This window comes from Mirounga leonina, unplaced genomic scaffold, assembly GCF_011800145.1.
Source record: "Mirounga leonina isolate KUSES-001 unplaced genomic scaffold, KU_Mleo_1.0 Mir_166, whole genome shotgun sequence".
Taxonomy (NCBI): domain Eukaryota; kingdom Metazoa; phylum Chordata; class Mammalia; order Carnivora; family Phocidae; genus Mirounga; species Mirounga leonina.
In genome coordinates, this window is record NW_023270418.1 from 24,504,058 (window position 1) to 24,529,730 (window position 25,673).

Sequence of the window (25,673 nt, forward strand, 5' to 3'; positions counted from 1 at the left end):
GGGATGACAAAGTCAGCAGGCATTTCTGGGAATCCGTGACTTCTCAGTAGTAGGGGGAGGAGTAGAGAGGACTCAAGGTCATCTCCGGGGTTTTTAGTCTGGGAAACCGGGCCACGGGGATGGGCTTAGTCAGGTTTGAGAATGCAAGTTCCATCGAGGCAGCCTTGGGGAGAGGGGCTGAGACGTAACTCAGTCTGAGGATCCTGAAGGACGTCCGTCCAGGCCACAAATGCTTATGGCGCACTATTGTGTTAGTTCCCGTTCTGGGGGAGCTTATCACATGGCAGGAGTACAGCTCTGAGGAGAGGTTACGACTGTTTGGAGATGCAATTTCCCTTGCCCTTGACTCTAGCCTCTGCTGATTCCGTGACCTTGCCCGTACTGTCTGTACTCGTCAAGTATGCCCCGCTTTTAATTCTTAAGTAACAACAGCTCCCAATTCCAGATGTACTCCATCAGGCGCTGCGCTAAATGAAACACTCCAATAAGAAAAGTAGTATTCTCGTTTTCGAGATAGGAGCCCGAGGCTTCAAACGATCAAGCAACTTGCCCAAGTTCACGTGGCTGCTAAGTGACAGGGCTGCAAAGTGACAGAGCTGGAAATTGCTCCCAGGATCCTCACTGTCCTTAAAAGACCAACTCAAATGCCACTCTTTCATGACGCCTTCCCTGGGTTCCCCCGACGGGATGCGAGCGTGCCCTCCGGTGGATCCCGCGGTGCTGCTTCAGCTTCTGCTGGCTCGCCCTGCTTTGTACAAGGCACCACAGGGAGCGCGGAGACTCGGGGAGGGCCCTTTCAGCGGACCAGGCTTTGCTGTTCCACACATGGTTCCATTTAATCCTCCCAACATTCCTAGCTTGTATGGCCTTTCCATGCTGCACCCCGCCCCCGCCGCCCAGCCAGCGCCCTGGGACGGGATTGATTACACGCCTTCGGTCCCCCGAGGCCCCTGGCACAGGACTGTGTGCACGTTGCGCACTTGATAACAGAGCGCTGCATTTACAAACTCTAAATGTGGGCCGCTGTGGGGTGGCGGGGGGGTGGGTGGGTGGAGAAGGCACGAATGATACTGCGTTCCAGTGGGAGGTGAGCTGTTTGAAGCGAGGTGCAGCTATGTTCTCCCCGTTTTCACCCTCCTTACTCGTTTCCAGCCAAAGCACATTTTGACGCCAAAAGGGCAGGGCCCCAGGCTGGATGGAAAGCAAGTAGGTACTTTCTCTCTTGTCCTTATCTAACCTCTGGCTCCTAATGCTACTCTGGAAATAAACTGCAATACTGAATAGCTTTTCCATGAGCATGCGGCATTAGCAGGGGAGAGTCCGTTCTTCCGGCTGCCTTAGCAAGGCAGGAGCTGGTGCTGCTCAAAGACTTTCTCACCCATTGTCCTGTTTCGGATTTTGGGAGGGGCAGGCCCTGTTCCATGACTTGCTCTCCCCCGCAGGAAGGTGGTGAATCTCGAATAGCACCTTCGTGTCGGATTTCTGTTTCCCTCCCTCTCTCCCTTGCCACTCTCTGAAGCACTGTTCGCCCACATTTTGGTGTATGGTACAGATCTGCAGCTAACTGAAAACATTCTTTTTCAGGGTTGCAGTAAGTTGGTTCCAGAACAGTTGTGGTTTTTATGCAAAATCTGCTTAATTGGTCCCAGACTGGACATTTGGGGCCTGGACTGCAGGTGAATCCACTTATGAGACTAAGGAAAAATGGGCTTTTCAAGATTCTGTCTCCCGGGCATGCAATCATGGCAGACTAGCAGGGCCTGTTGGGGAGACTGAACACAAGCACTGCTAGGGGGCCTCCTCCAGACATCGCTTTAGGCAGCAAACAGATGAGGAAGCGGATTCGTATGCACAGAGGTGGCTGGAAGGAAAACACTCTCAGTTGCCTTAGAAAATTAATCGCTGTTACCATCAAAGATATTTTTCTGAAAGAGGGTAGTTTTTGGTTGGCGACAAAAGAATCTTTCATTCACAACTTTCCCTCTAGGAAAAAACCAGAATGCAAGATTCTGGATCACTTGTCTGAAGAGACAATAAGATGAAGGATCAATGGAGAAAAAAGAAAATGAGAAGTCACATGTGACATCCTTAGATAAGCCTAAAAATCTCTGCAAAGGAGATAAAACACATGTCTTTGTCTATATCTAAAAAACAAAAACCTCTGAAGATATAAACCACTATGGCACTAAGGGAGGCAGCCTGAATGAACCCATTCAATATGCAAGGATGTTCTAGAAGAATCCATCAGAGGAGCTGACACATCAATCACTTTCAAGAAATGTTATACCTCAGTGTAGTAGGGAGTCCACACACATGGACTGATGGTCCTCCTAGGAATCCTCACCGTATAATAACTCAGCTTCCCATCTGCATCAACTATCAGAACGGTCGGGGAAAAGCAATGGCGATCATTCCTACTTTCGGCTGTTTCACCTGTTTGTCGTTCTGCAGAGGCAAGAACTAGGTCTGTCCTGATTTCAGACCATTCTACTCTACTCTGTGGGCGGCATGATTTTTGGTTTCATTGCTTTGACCAAAATGCAGGGCCTTTTTGCTTACGTGGCTGAATTACTCATCATCTGGTTCAGTGGCTACTTTTTTTCTCAGCACTTCAAAGCCTCCATGAAGCAGAAAACGTACTTCGGATTCGAAAGACTCAGGTGTGAATCCAGCTCGGAATGATCTATGTAATTTTGAATGCATTACGAATTTTCCTTATTCCTACATTTTCACTTTCTTTCTGGAGTGGGGATACCTCCTCTACCAAAGATTCTGAGAATTAAAACTTACACGACAGGCTTGACAGTCATTACTTTCATTCCTTCCTAATGCTTTTTTTTCCTCTCTTCTTGCTCCCTTAACCTGCCACAGCACCTCAAAGTGACCAGCTGCACGGACTGCGATGTGACGGGCTAGTTTTTCTCTGAAGCCCAGCAAGCCTGACGTTTTGGTGGGCCTGCTTTAAAGGGCTAAATATGATTATTTTTCCCCCCACAGATTTTCAGATCAGAGCGAAATAATGCCACTGCTGTGTAAGCCTTGAACTTAGCAGTGAGTAACAGAGGCAGTTTCCATTTTGTCAGACTAGTCTGTACTGTAATTACAAGCCGTGGAGGAGGGGTTTGAAGGCGGACCTCATCTGGTCTGGAAGACTGAGAGACTTCAGAGAGATGGCTACTAGGATGGAATCTCACTGTACAGGAAGAATCTCAATGCAGCAAGGGAAAGGAGGGTATTTTTAGAGTAGAAAATTATAGTAAAGCTGAGGTTGTGTTTAGGTTCAGTAAGAAGCTGGAATGTAGAGCTATGTTTTTTGTTTTTTAAGCACGCTCCATGCCGAGTGGAGCCCAGCCTGGGCCTCGAACTCCCGATCCTGAGATCAAGACCCGAGATCAAGAGTCGGATGCTTAACTGAGTGAGCCACCCAGGAGCCCCACGCAGGGCTATGTTTAAAGTTTCTTTCACCCTAAGGCTGCTTGTATGCCCTATTTTTACAGCCACTCCAAAAGTTGCAGGAAACCCCCAGATTCTTTTCTTCAATCAAGGCTTCAATGACCATCACACTCCCTGGGGGACTATGTCCTGGCAACTCAGCTCAGCACTCCCAAGGCAAACCATTTGCCCAGTTTCACCGGTGCAGCTTACTAGATGATCCTTATTTACACAGGAGTCAATTCATTATTTCTTGCAGGTGGATCTTAAAAGTACCTACATGCATTTAACTAACCCTTGAATAAACTTTAGATGTCTGATTATGTTAACAGCCTATATAATTTCACGGAGGACCACTGGTGTAGCTACCCTTATTGGATCTATAGCTTGGAGGAAGTAAGACTGACTGACTGGACAACACTTAGAAAAATTCCAGGCCTTCCTAAAATTCTTCATGGCCCAACTTGCATAGGCAAAAACCGAAGCCTTGGCGCCCTCTGGCGGCAGACTGGTTCTTACGGTCATAAGCTTCTCCAGTAGGAATAGGCAAGCATGTATGAGCACAGAAGCCACAGGATAATAAACATGGCACATTTTCCTAGATCATCTTTACTGAAGATTTTTTTTTTGGGGGGAGGGCGGAGAAAGTGGGTAATGCAAAACATTTTTATATGAAAACAAATGCAGATAATATTGAATAGAATATAAAATTTACATTACTTTTTGAGACAAAGTAAGAGACATCAAAGACATTTCATGCTCATGAGCTTCAGGCTGTAGTCCCAAACCCTGCGGGAGGGAGGAGACCCCTGCATGCTCAATCTGATATGATGGGTGCTGCTCTTTTGACAGAGAAATCTGAGCAGTAGCAAATTAAGTGCTTACTCACTGGCAAAATCCCAGTGGATTATTTAAGTGAAACCATATGCTTTCTCATCTTTGAGCATCTGAACTGCTTTTAAAAGGCCTGAGTAAATAGGAGCTTTATGCTTGAGTTGCAATGATTTCCTTCTAAAATGGTTTTTTCCTCCTATGAATGCTAACATGACTAACTGAGGGTATGACATGCGAGGTGGTCAATATCCTAAGCGCCCTGTGGACCTAAGTGTGCATTACCAGGTATGAAGTTTTAAGTACACTTTCCAAGGGCCGTCACTAGGAAAGAAAAGCAAACTACTCACCTTCTGCAACAACAACAAAGAAACAAAATTAAAAACTGAACAGAAGATTGTAAGATGATAATCGGTACAGAAATATTATATACGCGTAGAACTGTATAATGATACAATTTAGGGACTGGCAAACACTTAGCTCTTAGAGAAGGGCCTACTGCTGCAGTATTCGCTTCTCATATTTTATACGACAAGAATTTCTTTTTTGGGGAAAAAGAAGCCAATATGTTTCCTTTCCAAATCTTGCTTGTTCTCTGTAATCCCCCCCCGCTTTTTTGTTGTTGGCAATAATTACTTTGCAGTAAGAGACTGAAGGAGTACATACCCTGTGTAGAGATTTTCCAGGGTCATTAGCAATGGATTATCTTTTTCAAGGACGAGAGACAGGGTTAATCAAACATCCTTAGAAGCATATAACGGGAGGCAGATTCTGATGGATGCTGAGGTTTTAGGGTCTACTTTAGTAAAGAAAAGGTAATTCATAACCTCCCATATAGTTTACCTTATTACATTTCTTAAGTTCTGTAGAATTCTTTCTTTCTTCTTGAGAATGTACTCTACATTTTACAAAGCCTTAAAATTAAGACTCAAGTCACATAACAACCTGCCTATACCTTTTGGGAAAATACAACTTTTTTTTCTTCCCCGTTTAAAAGAATGAGTTTGGAGCAAAAATGTCCCACTTCAGAATAACTAAAGGGGGAACATCAGTGGTAAGTTATGTAGTGCTGATAAAAAGAACAAAAAAGGCAGACACCAAACACCTCCATTTTCCCAAGATTAAATGATTATTAAAAAAGCGCGCCACACTGTATAGAAATCAACATTCTCTCCCATAATTCTGTGCATCTGGGACTATAGAAATGTCACTGTCCCTGCCCCACATCTTCAAATTAACATTCTCAGGTCACAACAATAAGTCTTCCCAAAGGGGACCTTCCGGAAAAACAAGCTATTTCCTCGGCTCATATTTCCCTGGAAAAAAAAATAAAATAAAAACAAATAAAGTCTAGTGTGAACATGAGGTCAGCCAGTCCAAATCAGCAGAGATGCACCTGCACACTTTTCTGGAGATGTGACTAAAAAGGGCCACGACAAGACTGGGTCTCTTACCACGGAGCAGCAGTGCGCACTCTGACCCCAGCCGAGCTTTCTGGGAATTCACTACGATGCTGCCACGTGGATAAGGCAAGGATCTCTTATTTAGACAGAACTCCCAGTTCGGATTCTGGCTCTGCCACGTGCTAGCTAGGTTATCATATGAGTCAATACATACAGAGTGCTGAGACGGTCCCACCACTCACTAAGGGCTAGCTTTTATTTACTTTTTAATGGAATGGTCAGATCTCCAGGAAGTACTTATAAAATCTTACAATTAGAGTAATAATGTTGTAAGCTTAATTGAATAGACTGCACATAGATCCCACTCTCACAAACATAGGCTGTGTAACCCTGGATTATATAATTAGCGTTATTTAACGGTTCAAAGTCCCAATTTCTTCAGATGTGAGGTGGGACGATAAAGAATGGTACCTATCCTCATACGGTTATTTTGACGGTTACAGGAGCTGATACACAGGAGGCTCTCAGCACGATGCCTGATACCCAGTAAATACCCCATCAAGATTTGTTGTTGTCCTAAGCACTTAGAGGACTGACAGCTCCCTAGGTAAGGTATCTGATACCCTAATACATTTTCTATCTACTTTCTTCGTACAGCAGGGGGTTAGTTAGAAAATAGGGAAAGAAGGGCCATCTTTCCTTTTAAATGGGGACCACAATAGGAGATTGCCTAACAGAGAGTGTAAGACTCAGAATGAAACCCAGAATGTTCACTGTTAGGTCTGCATGGAAATGATCCAGGTGTTGCAGCTTGGCTCCACAGAGGGGCTTTGCTCCACAGAGGGGCTTGGCTCCACAGAGGGGCTTGCCTGGCCTGCATGCTGGGCAAAGGCAACTACGGTAGTGCTTAGGCCTTTTCATTTGGAGTTCAGGCTGGGGGGAGCCCGAGCTCTGTGAACAGAGGCCTTTCTCACACACATTACTAGTGCTATCGTTTAGTGCAACAAAGAGGTTCCTCATACACTATCTTCTACAATCCTTGAAAAAGTGCTTGCCACTTAAAAACAGCTTTAAACTGATGGCCACTTAAAGTGATCCTGTGTTAAATTTCGCACACAGCCACCCATTATTTTGGTTCCTAATAAAGCTTTGCCTAGACTGGCTGAGAATTTTTGGTTGTAGTTGACACACTTCACAGCAGTAACAAAGAAGAAATTGGGAGTCTGGATAAAATCATTCTCTAAAAAGACTCTAGAAGTAAGAGACCAGCTCCATCAACATCACTGTGACAAATAATGTCATAAACAACCTCTTGTTTCTCAGTTTCCTCTCTACTATACTGGAGAAAAACACCTGAATATATAAAGAGATCCTGAGAAGTTACAAAGAGAGGTAACGTTAGAAAAAAATAATCTGAAATTGAGGTCATCGTTTTAAAACCCAGGATAACTGTCTACCCAGACCCTATTTATAATTTGAATGTGATCGCTCAAATGGCTTCTAGGTCACACCTAGGGATTCTTAACTCATTACCCCTCCTGATACTTCTAAGCAGCACATCTTACTGCTATGCTGGAGTGACATACAGAACAGTGTAAAGGGTACATTAATTGGTAACTAAAGGGTAACCTACAAAAATTAACCTGGGATTCCAGAGACATTATTTAAGAAGACAAACAAAAACAAAACAAAGTATGAGAGAGAGGAGGGGTGAGGAGGGAGGGAAGAATGGAGAGAGAAAGAGAGAGAGAGAGAATGAGACAGAAGTACCTCTTTTTGTAGCATGCACCAGCAATCTATCCAAGAAGTATATACTGGGGAGTAAGGAGGGCATCCACCAGCAAGCCTGAAAATAGGGGGGGGGAAGAAAAAAAGAGCTATTCAAATTAACATTTCCAAAGCATTCTCTCAAGAGTTCGATAAATCTTTGCCAAAATATTCTCCTACCTAGAAAGTTCCCCAAGAGGCAATTTTAGTTTTAATGGAACAAATTATACTGGAGCAGGGAAAAGAAAAAGCATCCAAAAAGGATTTCCCTCCCTCATATTTAGGTCTTTTTTTTTTTTTTAATTTTTATTCTTTTGACAGAGAGAGACACAGCAAGAGAGGCAACACAAGCAGGGGGAGTGGGAGAGGGAGAAGCAGGCTTCCCGTTGAGCAGGGAGCCCAATGTGGGGCTTGATCCCAGGACCCTGGGACCATGACCTGAGCTGAAGGCAGATGCTTAACGACTGAGCCACCCAGGCGCCCCGAGAATTTTTATTTTTAGGTAATCTCTATACCCAATGTGGGGCTCGAACTCATAACCCTGAGATCAAGAGTTGCACGCTCCCTGACTGAACCAGCCAGGTGCCCCTCATATTTAGGCTCTGAAACAAGTAAACAGAAACTTCAACCAGTTATGAATTTTCAAAAACACCCGGGTTTTTGAGGATGAATATAATTCCAGAATATAGCAATTATATGATTAAAGTGCAGAGAAAGGGGATTTAAAAACTAAGTCGGGGGGTGGGCGCCCAGGGTGGCTCAGTCGGTTAGACGTCTGCCTCCTGCTCAGGTCATGATCCCAAGGTCCTGGGATCGATCCCTGCACTGGGCTCCCTGCTCATCAGGGAGCCTGCTTCTCCTTCTCCCTCTGCTGCTCCCCCTGCTTGTGCTCTCTCTGTCAAATAAATAAAAAAATAAAATCTTTAAAAACTAAAAACTTGGGGCGCCTGGGTGGCTCAGTTGTTAAGCATCTGCCTTCGGCTCAGGTCATGATCCCAGGGTCCTGGGATCGAGCCCCACATCGGGCTCCCTGCTCAGTGGGGAACCTGCTTCTCCCTCTCCCATTGCCCCTGCTTGTGTTCCCTCTCTCACTGTGTCTCTCTCTGTCAAATAAATCTTAAATAAATAAATAAATAAATAAATAAATAAATAAATAAATAAATAAAAACTAAAAACTAAGTGGTGTTCAAAAGAACCTAAATAGGACAATACATCTAAACTGTGGCGATCACATGCTTTACTCACGTATAACCCATAATCACTTCCTCCCTAAACATTTGTAAGGAACAGTAATACATTCAACTCATCCTTCAAGTATGCCCTGGGCTAAAATGTGGCCACCGTCCTACCAATCACAAAACAAACAGAATGCGAGATGATATGAAATATGACAACTATGTTCAAAACTCCACACGGCTCTCTGCTTGACCTCTTGTTTGAAAACCATGACAGGTCTCATGGCACACTGTGTCAGGGACTGTATTGGAACAGTCCTGAATTAAAGCAGGAGGCAAAATTTCTGCCCAATGTGGTGCAGGCTCTGGGCATCCAGAAGCTGGAAATGAGTGGTGCCTACCACCGTACCACCACCCACCCTCCCAACCGAATCAGTGAAAGGTTAAGAAACTTCCCATGAAAAAAAAGAAAAAAAGAACCTTTCTAGGGACCAAATTTCCTACTTTTCTTTCTTTAAAACTTACTTTCTCCATGCGGCCCCTAGGAAAAACAGGTACAGGCTACCATCCAATCCCTGACATACCCTTTGTAACTTTCATAAGAAGGAGGATAAAGGTTTAAGATAAAGGAAGGATGTGGAAATAGAGTAATTTGATCACAATCCCGCCTAAACCACAGGCAAGTGTACATTTTCTGTAAGTACTTGAGAGGTATTTTTATGCCCTTCTCTATTCTCAAAGAGGACATGAGGGGGCTGCTTATAATATAAACTGATGCCGTTGCTTGTGCATGGTGCAGACAGAGAAAAAATTCAGGCATCAACTGTACTTTTCTTCCCCAAATCTCTCCCTGGACTGCTCTGCCTGTCAGGTGTTCAGGCAGCCAACTACCAGGATAAGAAATGCAAGGCACTTACCCACAGTTGTTGACAGCCATAAGATTAGAGACAAGCACAAAGGGATAGGTCAACATACTGGCAAAAAACTGTAAAGTGGTAAGAGACAGCTAAGTTATTAGGTCATTCCGCATCTTTAGTCTCTTCTTTCCTCTCAAGTCCTAGAGCCACTGCGGCCAATACTCCAACACTGGTTTTGCTTTCTCAGCATCCCAGGAAAGACGAAATCACACATTTTTGAGCCTAATAGGAGGAGACGCTTCCTCCTAACATCCCACTACATCCAACAATTTAACAAAAGGCCAGAAGGCTTCTCTTATTGTGACTGAGTCCTCTTTCGAGTAAACTGAAGCACATTATTTAACAGAAAAAATAAACACAATTAAATACAATGAAGCATTTTGAAACACCCCTGGAGACAGTAAGAAAATGTGAGTGTCCTTCCAAAGATGATGGAAGCTACTTCAGAAGTCAACTACTGGAAGACTTCACTCGACTCAAGAGGGTGAAGCTCTCCAGGGCAGGATCAGCAGGGTGCAGTGGGAAGCAGGCCTGAGACTTGGAGGCCAGGCTGTGGTGAGAAATGCCCACCCCCGGCAAGCCAAACAGACCAAGCCATGTGGGCTTGTTAGTGCCGTTCCTGTGACGCAGGGACTCTGGGTTATTCTCACCTCTGACAAACATTAACGAACTTAAGAGACTCTCCTTTGAGACATCTCGTTGTCTTAAAGCAGCGATAACACATGACCCAAGTGAAATTTAAAAGAAAACAAAACAAAACACAACTGTCCCTAGGTTAAGAGGATTTAAAAAAACTCACTCCTGTGACAGCTTGGGAATAACTCTTCATTTCACTCATGGTGGAAACCTAAAACACGAAGAAAGCCTGTATTAGAACGAGTAAGGAAATGAAGATGATGTTAAGAGCGAATTGTCCCCAACCATATCAATCTGTTCTAAATTTTTAGTGTCTCTGACAGCCGGAAAATTAATTTCAAGATGAAAACATAAAATACTGATTATGAGCATAAAAAGGCAGGGGACAAAACGATCAACTTTGTTCAATATGAAGAGAAAACTCGCATGAGACGACGATGGCTGAGGAGCAAAAAAAAAAAAGGCAGTGAGACTGGTAATCTTTTGCCATGTCCTAGAAATCCAATCCCTGGAAACGACATTTGTGGTGTATCTGAGGGACAAGTCACTATCTCTGTATGCGCCCAGCTGTGTCCCAGATGCTGCAGAGACCAGTCTCCGTACTCTAGAAGCGCACTGTGTGTGTGGGTTTAGTCCTCCCTCCGTGTGTTCTATTTCCCACCTGCCTCTGTACAGAGAGGCCCGCAGCTTCCAGGAAAGGCTGATTCTCAAAACCTCCCAGGCTGAGGTTTCTAAAAAGCCCAAACCAGGAGTCCCTTTAACATTTCAGATTAGATGAAATACCCTTGATACACTATAAAACTGTCCTGTTTCGCAGTGTCCTCAAAAATCACAGATCAGTACAGAGGTGATCTCTTCGCAGCACAGAGACAGGGCTAGATTTCTTAGGCTTCCTTAGCTATACCCTAGGGACTTTTTAGGTGCATCTTTCTATGGTAAATAGTCTAGGTCATCCCATTAGCCTTTGAAAACCTGACTGACAATGTTTAGCCATATAACGATGAGTCTGGCAAAATGCCGCCTTATCTTTTTTTTAAAGTAGGTTCCATGCCAAACCTGGGGTTTGAACTTGCGACCCTGAGATTAAGAGTCACATGCTCTACTGTCTGAGCCAGCCAAGTGCCCCACCACCTTACTTTAAAGCTAACCAAGCTGGGGCGCCTGGGTGGCTCAGTCGTTTGGTGCCTTCGGCTCGGGTCGTGATCCCAGGGTCCTGGGATCGAGCCCCGCATCAGGCTCCCTGCTCAGCAGGAAGCCTGCTTCTCCCTCTCCCACTCCCCCTGCTTGTGTTCCCTCTCTCACGGTCTCTCCCTGTCAAATAAATAAATAAAATCTTTAAAAAAAATAAAAAATAAAAAAATAAAGCGAACCAAGCTGCCCAGTGAATACAATACAGTCAGCACCAGCACATCTTATCAAGATCACACCTACCCCACTGTCCAGGGCATAGGTATTGACGAGGTAGGCCAGTGAGTTACAAAGCCACAAAGAAATGATGTCACCTAGGAGGCGAGGAATAAGACCCCTACATGAAGAAACAACAAAAATAAGAACCAAGAATTGTGATCAGTAAAAAGATAATCCACTCAATACAAACACTTCTCAAAGAGAGATTTCAAAGTCTTTTGAGAGAACTGAAAAGACACTGAATGCCAGAATCTAGCACTAACTAGTTCATTCCAGTTAACATAACTGTACTTGAGGTTAATCTCTAATGACTTTCATTCCCATTTTTCAAATGCAGGCCAGCTATACCCCCTCAAAGCTACACCCAATGGCTCGCTCACCTTACTATTAAGAACTATGAGCGGGGGGACAAAAATGTGCCTGTTTTGGAGAAGAGACTTAAATATGGTTTTGGCTAAGCTACTTGATATTCAAATTTGACAGGGCCGAAAATGACCACAAAATTACAAAATGAGAATGGCCCAAACAGAGATAGGTGAGGGACATCAAAAAACACCAGGGCCTAGGTGGCCTAGGTGAGGCAGTGGGATGAACCTCACCCCACAGACTGAAGACCAGGGTTCAAATGCCACTTCCATCACTTATCAGCTGTGTGACGGCAGCAAATGAACTCCCCAGAGCACCAACTTTCTCTATTCTCTAAAATAAGAATATAATAGCTATCCTATCTCCTAGACGATTTACTTATTTATTTTTATTCTTTTTTTTTTAAAGTAGGCTCCATTCCCAACGTGGGGCTTGAACTCAAGACCCTGAGATCAAGAGCTACATGGTCTACCAACTGAGTGAGCCAGGGGCCCCCTTTTATTTGAGGCTATGACACTCAAATAAAAACAGTTAATGGAAACACTCTGAAAATGAAAGAGGACCATTTCTAGTTTCTGCTGTTAACAGAAGAACGAGAGTGATAGTCTAAGTTCTTCCAAAGGAAACCCAAGGGAATGAATACAGCCTTGCAAAAATGTATTACTCTCAGGATAAAGAAGATAATTTTCCCATTTTTCAAAAATTAAGTTTCCCCAGTTTATCAACTGTATATCATTAGGAACTTACTATTAAGGTAGAAATTTGGAATGAATTTAACAAAATTTTAACAGAACTGAAAACAAAACAAAAAAATCCCCAAACAAAAAACAAAACCCTAATATCCAATGTTTTAGATGTCTAGAAGCAAAAGTTTGGGATCTTGACAAGAGAATTCTCGAAGTCAGAGGGGCTTTAACAGAGCTTCCCATGAAGTAAACCCAGAGAGTACATCTTCTCCAAGGACTAAACAAAGAGTCGTGTCCTGATTTTCATTAAAGCTTTCTACTCCCACAAATAATTGCACACGTAAGTCAACAATTTACTTACGCAAAAAATCCTAGGATGCCCTCTTCACGATAGATGGTTACTATGGAGTCATAAAGTCCACTAGGTACAGAAGATGGAAAGGCAAAAATACATAAAGATTATTTTGGAGCTATTAAAGAAAATGTTCAATTATCACTTTTGACAAGGGAATTTATGTCCCACTCCCTTTTCTGCCACCCTCCCTCTGCAAAGACAGCTGCATTTGGAGACAGGAGTGGAGATATCACGACCTAAGGGTGCAGTCACATGGAGTCAGGCTGAGTTTTGGCTTTAGTGGCCCTGCAACTTACTCTGAGATCCTGGGTAGGTTCCTAAACCTGCCTGGGCCATTTTCTTCTATTTTACCAGTTTTTGTTCATTTTTGTGCAGAACAAATGATCTATCAATTTGTTCTGTAAACTCTAAGGCACCATAAAAACGTAAAGCACTTCAACAGATCTCTTTGAGTACTGGAAAACAAAAACACTTACCAGTACTTGGATTCTCTGCCAATGAATTGTACCATAGATCTCAGAGTGATCACTGCAGAACATAGAGAAAAGATTTTTAAAACTATGTCGAGATAAATTTTGATAGCCCTGAAAAAGAAAAAAAGTTTTTCCATCTAAAGACACTTTGCTCTCTGGATAAACTGGATAAATGCCAAAACAAGCAGGCACTTTAGTGAACTCCCATATCAACCTATCTAAGCAGTCAGGAGAGATCATGCTATGAAAGTAAGGTCACAAATCAGATTTCAGTTACCAACTATAAACCTACCGTGGAAGGGATGTGTGATGAGGGTAGCAGCAGAACGGGCCATCATCTCTCGAGTTGTCTAGAAACAATCAACACACACGTCTGAAATCTAAATAAACGACACTCAGATTCCTGTGAGAAATAACGTGGGTGACACGGCACTCCTGCCCTGAATGTGATACAATATAATACATTGTCAGTCCTCGCATACCTTGCCCTCATGGATTTCAATGTTCTGTTATGGTTACTTCTCAAAATTGATATGCAAAGCAGATTTCTCTTATCTTCTCAATTTTACAGATTGAAAAAAAACAAAACCAAAGACGAAGAGGGTCACTAGCAAACAGTAACCAAGCGGGGAATAAAACTATGAGGCCTGGTATTTAGATTTTTAAGCTGCGTTCTCCCTGTGGGCGATTTCAGAGATCTCTGAGATCTATGTTATTCAAATGTCAGGCTCTGTTTAATCTGTGCCTACGTAACAGCTCTGATCAGTTTTTCCACCACAACCCTGTGACTGTGCAGTATCTTAGAGCTGCTATTTATCCTAGTTTACCTTTCTTGCCCAGGACTCTGTAAAGAAGTAGCAGAGAAAATTAAATTACAACACTGGGGAGGTAGGTAGTGAATAGAGCAGGTCTGTTATTCATTTATGCATTTAAACATTATCTTCAGTCATCTAGTTAAGACATCCCTCGCCCCTAAGCCAATGATAGTCGTGAGAAGAGCCTGTGGGACAGGATGAGTTAACTCAAGTTAAGAAAACACAAAAACTACTAAAAAAAAAAAATACTAATACGTGTACCTCTGCTTTTAAAATAAAGTAGAAAATTTACAGAAAACAAAGTTGATTCATCTGACATCTAGACCTGCTTCTTTAGGAATATATATTTTAGAAGGCAGCATTTACTGAAGACGGTTAAACAATGTAAAGACTAAGAAATAAGAGAGTAGTTTTGAAAGTCATAAATATTAGGTCAGGCACGAAACAAGCTGCAATAGCAGAAGAAGGGAATGGGAAATGGGTATGAGGAACAATCCCAAGTCAAAATAATGTTGTAAAAGCATCTCCAGGTAGATAATATCCAACACACGAAGGGCCTGGCCACTACTTCAACACCCCTGTGTCAGAGGTTTACACCTCTGTTAGAAGACTCAGTAGAAACCTGTTCAATTTTAAAGATGAAATGAGTGGACAAAATTAGTTTCCTTGAAATGCATCTAATCCAAATAGCAAGCAATGCTTTTTTCTCTTTTTTTATGGTATACATGTAGAAAAGCCCAAATTAAATTGAAGGTCTAATTTCATTCAAAATAAACATTGAACACACAGGCCTGATGATCCCGATTCCACAAATTGCCACATTGCATACACTGTGATTCAGGGAAACAGCATAGGACATAATCAGTCTCTTACCTCCTTGATAACTTGGTCAAAGGAAGGTGTGACTTCTTTCTGTACATTTCCGGGGCCTAAATCCTGGAAATCAAAATGAAAGAAGACAGGTATCTTGATGGTTTTATTTTTTATTTGATACTATTGTTATTTTTTTAAAGGCTTTATTTTTTTAAAGTAATCTCTACATGTAACATGGGTCTCGAACCTATAACCCCAAGATCAAGAGTTGTACCCTCCACTGACTGAGCCAGGCAGGCGCCCCTATCTTGATGGTTTTAAATAGAACTATTCAAACCGGTGGCCACCCTGTATGCCAACACTCACTGAGATGAAAGGGGAACTGACTGCTGGTCCCTTCTCCGAAAGACAACCAAAGAGCAATAACAACTTGCAAGGGAAATGGGCCCACGCATACAAATCAGCTCCAACATACCTCAACCTTGTCGCATTCCTGGTAATGCTACAAAGAAGAAAAAAGAAAAGAAAGGATGATTAGGGCTGTCATAGTGTCACTGAGAGAGGACATAAAATGAAAAGTTGGTTTTTTTTTTTTGGCTGCATATCTCCAGTAATTTCTATTTCTAATTAATCAGTTGGAAAGAAGTGTCTCTATGATGATCTTATTGCTAAGTTTAACATATTGGCCAGCTGGAGGAATAAGCAAATGCTCATGGAAACTCTTATCTAAAAAGAATAGGAAAACAAACCAAAACTAAATATCCAAGGGCATTATTTACTACACACACACATTCAGCAGAAATAAGCTGGTAAAAACATAACCTAGCACAAAAGCTATGGAAAAAGCCTCATGGCTTTTTCATGAAAAAGCAGAACCGGGCGCCTGGGTGGCTCAGTGGTTAAGCGTCTGCCTTTGGCTCAGGTCATGATCCCAGAGTCCTGGGATCGAGCCCCGCATCGGGCTCCCTGCTCCGCGGGAAGCCTGCTTCTCCTTCTCCCACTCCCCCTGCTTGTGTTCCCTCTCTCGCTGTCTCTCTCTGTCAAATAAATAAATAAAATCTTTAAAAAAAAAAAGAAAAAACAGGACCGATGCCAAACAACCCGATTAAAAAATGGGCAGAGAATCTGAATACCCATTTTTCCACAGAAGATATACAGATGGCCACCAGGCAAATGAAAAGATGTTCAACGCCACTCATCATTGGGAAATGCAAACCAAAACCACAACAAGGTATCACCTCACATCAGTTAGATTGGTTATCACCAAAAAGACAAGAAATAACAAGTGTTAGAGAGGATGTGCAGAAAAATGAACCAGTATTGTTGTTGGAAATGTAAACTAGTACAGCTACTATGGAAAACAGTGTGGAGGTTTCCCAAAAAAGTTAAGAGAACTTTCATAGGAGCGCCCGGCTGGCTCAGTTGGTAGAGCATGGGACTCTTGATCTCAGGGTTGTGAGTTTAAGCCCCATGTTGTACACAGAGATTTTTTTTTTTTTAAGATTTTATTTATTTATTTGACAGAGAGAGAGAGAGCACAAGCAAGGGAAGCAGCAGGCAGAGGGAGTGGGAGAGGGAGAAGGAGGCTCCCCACTGAGCAAGGAGTCTGACACGGGGCTTGATCCCAGGACCCCAGGATCATGACCTGAGCCAAAGGCAGACACTTAACCAACTGAGCCACCCAGGCGCCCCACGCATAGAGATAACTTAATAAAACAAACAAAAAGAATTAAAAGAACTACCATAGAATCCAGCTATTCCACATCTGAAGAATATGAACACTGATTTGATAAAATATATGCACCCTGGTATTTATAGCAGCATTATTCAAAATAGCTAAGATACAGAAACAACCTAAATGGCCATCGATGGATGAATGGATAAGGAAATTATGGTATATATGCACAAAGGAATATTGCTCAGCCGTTAAAAAAAAAATCTTGCCATTTGTGACAACATGGGTGGACCTTGAGGGTATCAAGTTAAGTGAAATAAGTGAGAAAGAGAAAGACAAAAGCTGTGATTTCACTCACATGTGGACTCTAAACAAACCAACCAACCAAACTTACAGACAGGAAGAATAGGTTAACAGAAAGGAAGGGGATGGAAGATGGGTGAAGTGGGGAAAGGGAGTCAAATGTACGGTGATGGATGATAACCAGGAAATCACCTTGTAATGAATACAGATATCAAATTATAATGTACACCTGAAACTTAAAATGTACTGATTTTACCTCACTTAAAAAAAAAAAAAAAAGTAGTACCAATACCAAATTAGGGCAAGGCTCTTTTCTTCACTGCACAAAAGAAGAGAGAATTGGTGCCAAGTCTGAATAGCTAAAATCGTCTCACTTTTCTGTTTGTATCTGTTTCTAAAACAAGCAAGAGAGATTTTGTTCTCCTCTAAAATACTAAATACTGCCAGAGTTCAGACTATATTGGAAGAGGAAATTATTATTTGTGGGATATTTCAGAAATAGAAGACGGGCTAGGTGAAATAAAAGAATCAGACAACAGAGCCGCTAGACATACCAGATTAAAAAAATAGACAACACTTTCTTTTGTAAAAAGATTTAAAAGAAAATCAGAAGAAAGAGAACAAATTTCAAGACTAAGCAAAATGATGTTTTTGGGTCAAATTCCAGGTCTTTAGTTACAGTAATTCTAATAGTTTCAATTTCAGGCGTATTTAAAAATCCTTGCTCATTTCTAGACTTTGCTTTTTTTACCCCGTTAATAAAATTTTCTACCTGTCCTTTCTACATTATTCTGAACAGAATTCAATTTCATTCTTGTTCAGATATACAAAACTCTTTCTTATAAAAGGCTAACAATTTCAACAACCCTGAACTGGTCTTTCTTCCTGATGCATAAAGCCGCTTTTGATAATAAATGTAATACCAACCGCCTGTCATGCTACATGTGAAACACACATTCAGGGTACCTGCTTAACTCGACTTTATCTTACTTTTCCTGTATGATAACCAGAAGATCACCTTGTAATGAATACAGATATAGCACCTTTATAAATATAATTTTCCTGTATGTAAAGAAGCTTGTTCTCTAGCAGTACTTTCAGTTTTGTTCTAAGTCTACACACAAAGCCGGATGACTAGTGACAGCTGTCTTTCCATATGTAAAGCTCACTTCAGTAAGGGCAACACTTTCACTGAGCCCAGGGGAGGGTGTGGCTGGGGACGAAAGACCAGTCATCAATCCACCAAAAACACGGGCCCATTAAGACTCCATTACTCTGACCCATGGGCCACCTGCATGTCCACATTTGGCCCACAGGCATAACAAGAGGAATAAGTGTAAAGTGGGTACAGCATGTAACTCTTGACCCCAGTGTCATGGGGCCTGCGAGTTCAAGGCCCACACTGGGCATAGAGCTTACTTAAAAAAACAAGAAAAAAAGAATGAGTGTAAAGAATAACAAAATGACTGAAGGGTGAAACAGCTTCCACGTGAGGAACCTACCGAAGAACCTCTCCAACTCAAAAATCAAGGAAGGCTGAAGAGAATTTAAAATCTAAGCCAATTAGCACTCATGTGGAATTTAAGAAACAAAACAAAATATCACAGGGAAAAAAAGGAGAGAGGGAGGCAAACCAAGAAACAGACCCTTAACTAGAGAGCACAAACTGATGGTTACCAGAGAGGAGGTGGGTGGAGGGATGGGTGAAATAGGTGACGGGGATTAAGGAAGGGCACCTGTCCTGATGACCACCAGGTGATGTATGGAAGTGTTGAATCACTATATTGTACACCTGAAAATAATTACACTGTATGTTAACTAACTGGAATCAAATAAAAACTTAAAATAAAAATCTAAGCCAATTAGATCATGAAACTGTTTAACAAAATCAAGACATGCTCATCAGATGATAAAACATAAGAACTGGGTTAATGTTTTTTTTGTGTGTTTTTTCAGTAAAGATTTTATTTATTTATTTGACAGAGAGAGACACAGCAAGAGAGGGAACACAAGCAGGGGGAGTGGGAGAGGGAGAAGCAGGCTTCCCGCGGAGCAGGGAGCCCGATGCGGGGCTCGATCCCAGGACCCTGGGATCATGACCTGAGCCGAAGGCAGATACCTAACGACTGAGCCACCCAGGGGCCCCTATAACTGGGTTAATGTTAAAGCCTATAAAAATAAGTGAAGGATTGTGCCAAGTACTATTTAAATAAGCAGTTAGTAACCATTTGGAATTTAACACATCCGATGTATTATATAGGTTGATAATATTATATAGATTTGGTTAGCATACACTGTAACATTTTTTGAGCGTTAAGAGCACAGAGGATAACATACCTTGGTGCCAGTAGGAGACAAAATAATGAACTAGAAATCCCTTAGTTTTATATTCTCCACTACACTCATGCTAAATACCTTCCCATGGACTATTCTAAATAGTACAGAATTTGTATTCATAGCACTTTTATAAATACAATAAAGGGCCATTCTGTTTGACCTAAATGGTAATTGGTACAACTGAGAAACCAGTACTATCAGAATCATTAGCTTTGGCATTTGAGATGAAAAGAAGCTGGCAAAACAAAAGGATCAGTGAGAAAGAAAGAAACGTAACCTTGATGTTTTAACAAACATTTTTTGAAACACTGCAAACATAAGAAAAATTAATAATGCACCTACATATCCATCACCAAGGTTAAACTTGTTAACATATGCCCTTTTGCTTCGGATCTCTGGCCTTAAAATAAAATGCCACAGAAACAGATAGCCAAAGTTCCACCTCTCATCTCTTCCCCCACTTCCCAAAAGTAACCACTAGCCTACAACTGATGTGCACTTTGGTAAGGTTAAAAAAAAGGTGTTTTTTGGGGCACCTGGGTGGCTCAGTGGTTAAGCGTCTGCCTTCGGCTCAGGTCATGATCCCAGGGTCCTGGGATCCAGCCCCAGGTCGGGCTCCCTGCTCTGCGGGAAGCCTGCTTCTCCCTCTCCCACTCCCCCTGCTTGTGTTCCCTCTCTCGCTGTGTCTCTGTCAAATAAAGAAATAAAATCTTAAAAAAAAAAAAAAAAAAGAAAGAAAGAAAGAAAATCTTAAAAAAAAAAAAAAGGTGTTCCCCCCGCCCCCAAATTTATGTAACATAACACATTTGCAGAAGCAGGGCACAAAATACAAATGTACAATGGAATAAATAAATAAAAGGCAAATATCCATATAGTCATGATCCAGGTCAAGGAAAATCATTTCCATTACCCCTAGGCCCCATGCATGATCCCTTTTCTCTACTCTCTCCCCACAAATAACCACTATCCTGACTTTTATGTTCATCTTGTTAATTTTTTTCAAAAAATAAGTTTTTGGGGTGCCTGGCTGGCGCAGCCTGTAGAGCATGTGACTCGTGATCTCAGGGTTGTGAGTTCAAGCCCCACGCTGGAAGTGGAGCTTACTTTAAAAATAAATAAATAAAATATTTTTAAAAATAAGTTTGTAACAAAAATATTTTACTAGGGGTGATGTTAGAAATAAGAGGAAAATAACTCCAGAAAGAAATATGTGTTTCAATCAGCTTCTTTCCCCCTTCAAAGAAATAAAATGAGCTATACAGGAGAGCAAGTGTTTCTGCTCAGAATAACTGGTTCAGAGGAAGAAGGCTTGCAGATCAAAATCTATCACCTCATTTTATACAAATTCCCCTTGCATCCCAGGGAAGAATTATGAATGGGTATTTGAAGTAAATCTTTTCAAGAGGAAGAAAGGACATGGTCATAAATATATCTTTGAAATTGCTCTTGGTCAGTAGAACAAACTGTGCTTAAAAGGTAATCTAAATCTATGGGAAGATTACTTGATTTTCTTACCTGTAAAACTTTACCATGGACCACAGTTCCAAGGACACCTGAACACAGTCTTGGAGTTAAGCCTGTGAACAACCCACGCTTCCCATCGATGCTCGCAATGTGCTGAGCTGAGAACACAAGTCAGAGATTTAAATTCTAGCTGTAAGAAATGGTTACACAGAAATTTCATGTCAACAGGCTTTCTATATCTTTTCTTTCCAAAACTCCTGCCTACCTAGCACCGTCCTCAATGTCCTCCAAATTCCAAATAAATCAAAAACACTTACCATAACAAAAGAGACCAGGAAGCTGACATACTTGCCGCCCAAAAATATTTCGTCCTATTGTTGGAGGAAGAGGCTCATATCCCACCTTTAAAAACAAGAGAATATATTAATACTAAGCAATATTCCCCAAAATGTCTTGATTGCAAGGTTATAATTTTTAACCCCAGTGAAAATGCAGTGTATATTTTCCAAGGCAATGATGAAGTATCATCCTTGTCAGTTTCTTATTATATCAACTGATAAGACTAGTCTCAATAAACTCCAAGCTTTCTTTTGGTTCAAATTCTACAAAGTAAAATATGTAGCTGAGATAGACTAATATAAAACTGAAAATAAAATAAGGCAACTTTTGTGTTAGGAAAGTTACAGTTATACTAAGGAGTATCAAAAATATTTTCTAAAGAAAATCTAACACTTTTTTAAAAAAGAAAAAAAGATTGTATTTATTTATTTGACAGAGAGAGAGAGACAGAGCACAAGCAGGGAGAGCAGCAGGCAGAGGGAGAAGCAGGCTCCCCGCTGAGCAAGGAGCCGAATGTGGGACTTGATCCCAGAACCCCAGGATCATGACCTGAGCCTGAAGGCAGATACTCAACCGCCTGAGCCACCCAGGTGTCCCTAAAAAAATGATTTGTTTATCTTAGAGAAAGAGACAGAGTGTATGTGCTGGGGTGGGGGGAGGGAGGCAGGGGCAGAGGGAGAATCTCAAGCAGATTTGGCACTGAGCATGGAGCCTGACGCAGGGCTCAATCTCATGACCCTGAGATCACAAACTGAGCCAAACCAAGAGTTGGGATACCCAACTGACTGAGCCACCCAGGTGCCCCTCTAACACATTGTGGGGTTTTTTTTTGTTTTTTTTTTTAATAATCTCTATGCCCAATGTGGGGCTTGAACTCACAACTGGGAGATCAAAAGACGCTTATACCCGAGACAGCCTGGCGCCCCAAATGCATTTTTTATATTTGGACAAAACAGACTAAGCCACCATCAACTTTTTTTTTTTTTTAAGATTTTATTTATTTGAGAGAGAGAGAATGAGAAACAGCACGAGAGGGAAGAGGGTCAGAGGGAGAAGCAGACCCCCCGCTGAGCAGGGAGCCCAATGTGGGACTCGATCCCGGGACTCCAGGATGATGACCTGAGCTGAAGGCAGTTGCTTAACCAACTGAGCCACCCAGGTGCCCCTAAGCCACCATCAACTTTGTATTTGGCTAGGAAGATGAAACACTCAAAAGGCAAATGCAGAGAGAGCTGGATAATTCATGTGGGAAATAATTATAAGTTAAATCCATGTTAAACAAGCAGATTGTCATTAACAATCTAATGAAGGCCACTTTAGAGTTAATGATTATCATTTATTTTTACAATATATTCAGCATTTTTAGTACTAAAAGGAAACTTGAGAGAATGAATGCCATAGGACTTGGTTTTGACCCTCTATTGCCATGATTCTTAACCTGTTCAATTAAATAACTTCTGACTGAGCTTCTTCAAAGTGTTACCATACCACTATTTTTAAAACTGAGTATTTGGAAATTACACCAAAACCCTTAAGACACTTGGCAACAGGGTTAAGGATATTTGAATTTTTTGAGGCAAGAGCTCTAAATGTCACTAGAAAACCCTTGCCTCCTCAAGAAGTTCTGAGTAATGGGCTCATATCAGTTTTACTGTGAAACGTCACCTCAAGACACAATCTAGCTACAAATGTGCCAATTCTGTTTGAGACGTCACAGCACATTTCAATCAAAGTCTTTGTTCTTAGTTAAAATTTCTTTTATAGTAGCGTTTTACATATGGAATCTGAATCCAATGGGTCAACCAAGCAACACACATTTTGGAGAAGCATCAACTCAAGAATAAGAAATGTGGCTCTCCCTAGCAACTTGCATATTTTTGACAGAAAGGCAGGACAGGAGAGGACAGAGGTTCTAACAACTGCTCCTTCCTTGGTACTATGCATAACATAATTATGTCAACTCTCAAAAAAGGTTTAAAAAAAATGAATGACATGCCCATCACAGGGAATTCTAGAAAGGCAACTGAAAATACTATCAAATAGTGTATCATCATCAGTTAAAACCTGGCTTACTTGCCTGTGAATATAAAATACCATTTAAGGATTATTTCACAGTAGATGAGAAACTAACATTAAATGCTTGAACTCTTTCATCTGAACTATTTCCAGCTCAGACAGATGCGATTTTCAGGGTCATGAGCCACATGGGCCGCTGTTGGGTGAGCGCTCAGTGAGCTCAGTGAATCCTTCCGAAATTTGAATCAGCAACCACTTCATTATCACTTCTGAATGAGCTCCTTGTGTTTACCTGGGTATCTGGTGCTAAAATCTCGGAACAGAATAGCAGCAGTAACAGCTGCAAATAAAAATTAAAGAAAAAAAGAGCTAATAAAGTGTTGGTCCCTTCGAATTTCAAATTTGTCTTTAACACATTTTCTGTCTTGCGTTTGGGGCGGCGGAGGAGGTGAATGCTGATTTCAGAGGGGCAGGAGGGGAGGGTTGGGAAGCTCGTGGTGGCAACTGGCCAGGATCAACCTCCGGGAAGAAAAAGCAAAGTTCAGAGGAGCCACCAGGACGGGAAGGGCAGGACGGCAGTTGGCTACGGGGAAAGGATCGGGCCTCCCCGCTTGGCAGGGGGCGAGACCTGGGCAAGGCCTACGGGCAGTGGAATGAGCCACGGGCAGTGGAAGCTGTCCCTAAGGGGAAGGAAGGGGCAGCAGGGAAGGAGCAGCATCTCAGGGGACTGAAGGCCCGGGAAGGCTGGAGCCGATCGCCAAGCGCCGAGGGCAGCGGCGACTGAACAAGGCGCCAAGCGGGGAAGGGGATGGCGACGACTCATACCTGGATGAGCACCTTCACGTACATGAGCGGCTGGGACAGGATGGTGAGGCCGGAGCCCAGGAGCACCTGACTGGCCGCATCCGCCATGATGGCACCCGCGGACGGACAGACAGACCGAGCCACTAAGCGACCAAGCCGCTCCCGGATCACGTGCCAGGGCCGCCGGCTTCACTGGCCCGCCCGCGGCGCGCGCGCACGCACGCACCGGCGCGCGCCTCCTCGCCCAGTCCCCGCCCACCGCCCCGCCCCGAGAAACGGCAGGCGCTCGCGAGCCCGCGCGGGGGTAGGGGCGGGGCTTACGGGCCAGGGGCGCATGCGTTCTATAGTGGGATCTGCGCCCTCCACTAGGAATGGCAGTTTCTCTTGCGCTTGCGCAGGCCAGGAGCGTCCGCTGGAGAAGAATGGGCGTGGCAATGGGGGGTGTGACCCTGACAGCAAAAGGCAAGGTCAGAGGAATATAAAAGAATTGAAGAGAGTTCTTAGTTATGCTTTGCCTCTACCACTTGCCCTTTGGGCATTTGCAACATAAGGTACAAGGGTTTTCGGAACCATAAACAACCTAATGGCCAATATAAACTAGTTAAGTCTGATATCGAACAATGAACTCATTAGGGGCTTGCTCTTCATTCATTCAATTAATGTCACCTTCTCAGAAATGGCTTCTCTGACCTCTATTTAAATTTACCTGCCCTTTATTTTCTACCATATCGTCCGCTGGCACTTATTGTCTGAAATTATTTGTGTCTTCCACCAGAATACAAGCTCTGTGAGTTCAGGAACTGGGACAGCCTTTGTTCACTGTTGTCTATTCAGCGCCTGGCACATACTAGGTGCTCAGTAAATATTGCATGAATGAACAAATACTTCAGTGCCCTGGAGGCTACAGGCTATTAAAGGCAAAAGGAAAAGGGCATTGTCCTTAACCCTTCAGCCTCTAGTTCACATGTTCTGTAGCAAACAACACTTACGGAGGCGGAGCATGGCTCAGAGAATGAAGTACCTAGAGAAGACTTGCATTTGGTTCCTGGCTCTCCTTTGTAGCTAAATGATTCAGAAAACATTTTATCTTCTGTTACTCAGTTTTTGTATCTAAGGATAACACTACTACCTACCTCTCAGGATTCTTTCTTTCTTTCTTTGAGGGGCCGTGGGGAGAGGGAGAGAATCTCAAGCCGACTCTGGCGTCAGAGGGCAGGGCTCAGTCTCACCACCGGAGATCATGAGATGAGCCAAAATCAAGAGTCGGACACTTAGCCGACTGAGTCACCCAGGCGCCCCCTCAGGGTTATTATTGATTGGCAAGTGGAATTATGTATAGTTTAAGATTTTTAAAAAACTGTATATTGAAACAGTTGGGTTTTTTTTTTGTTTTTTTGTTTTTAGAGAGAGAAAAAAAGCATGAGCAAGGGGAGAGGGGTAAAGGAAAGGTGAGAATCTTCAGCAGACCCTGCACTGAGCACAGCCTGACTCAGAGCTCCATCTCAGGACCCTGAGATCATGACTTGAGCCAAAATCAGGAGTTGTTCACTCAACCAACTGAGCCACCCAGGCGCCCCTGAAATAGTTTTAATTATTATTATCCTGTACTCAGCATGGTGCTAGGTGGTACTGGGGGGCAGTTTATAAAGCCAGAAGGAG

General features: G+C 42.6%; 1 protein-coding gene across 3 annotated transcripts; it reads right to left on the minus strand.

Annotated features, from left to right (window-relative positions):
• Window positions 1-2,610: 2,610 nt before the first annotated feature.
• Window positions 2,611-24,224, minus strand: MTCH2 (mitochondrial carrier 2). 3 transcript variants are annotated; one of them, XM_035012848.1, is made up of 13 exons: window positions 24,036-24,216; window positions 21,173-21,257; window positions 20,907-21,013; window positions 15,552-15,578; window positions 15,137-15,199; window positions 13,741-13,798; window positions 13,452-13,503; window positions 12,982-13,041; window positions 11,593-11,686; window positions 10,325-10,372; window positions 9,526-9,593; window positions 7,437-7,512; window positions 2,611-5,579 (listed from the first exon to the last, which is right to left on the minus strand). In XM_035012848.1, the coding sequence occupies exons 1-13, from the start codon at window positions 24,120-24,122 to the stop codon at window positions 5,493-5,495; spliced, it is 912 nt and encodes a 303-aa protein (XP_034868739.1). In that variant the 5' UTR covers window positions 24,123-24,216; the 3' UTR covers window positions 2,611-5,492. The 3 variants fall into 3 exon arrangements, with proteins under 3 accessions (XP_034868739.1, XP_034868740.1, XP_034868741.1); XM_035012849.1 differs by lacking the exon at window positions 15,552-15,578 and having other exon boundaries at window positions 24,036-24,224; XM_035012850.1 differs by lacking the exon at window positions 9,526-9,593 and having other exon boundaries at window positions 24,036-24,217.
• Between the last annotated feature and the right edge of the window lie 1,449 nt (window positions 24,225-25,673).

Coding starts and splice junctions, on each gene's coding strand:
- MTCH2 (XM_035012848.1), bottom strand. CDS start 24,122: ATGGCGGATGCGGCCAGTCAGGTGCTCCTGGGCTCCGGCCTCACCATC. Junction 15,200..15,551: donor AGGAATGCGACAAGGTTGAG/GTATGTTGGAGC, acceptor TTTGATTTCCAG/GATTTAGGCCCCGGAAATGT. Junction 13,504..13,740: donor CATCACACATCCCTTCCACG/GTAGGTTTATAG, acceptor TATGTTCTGCAG/TGATCACTCTGAGATCTATG.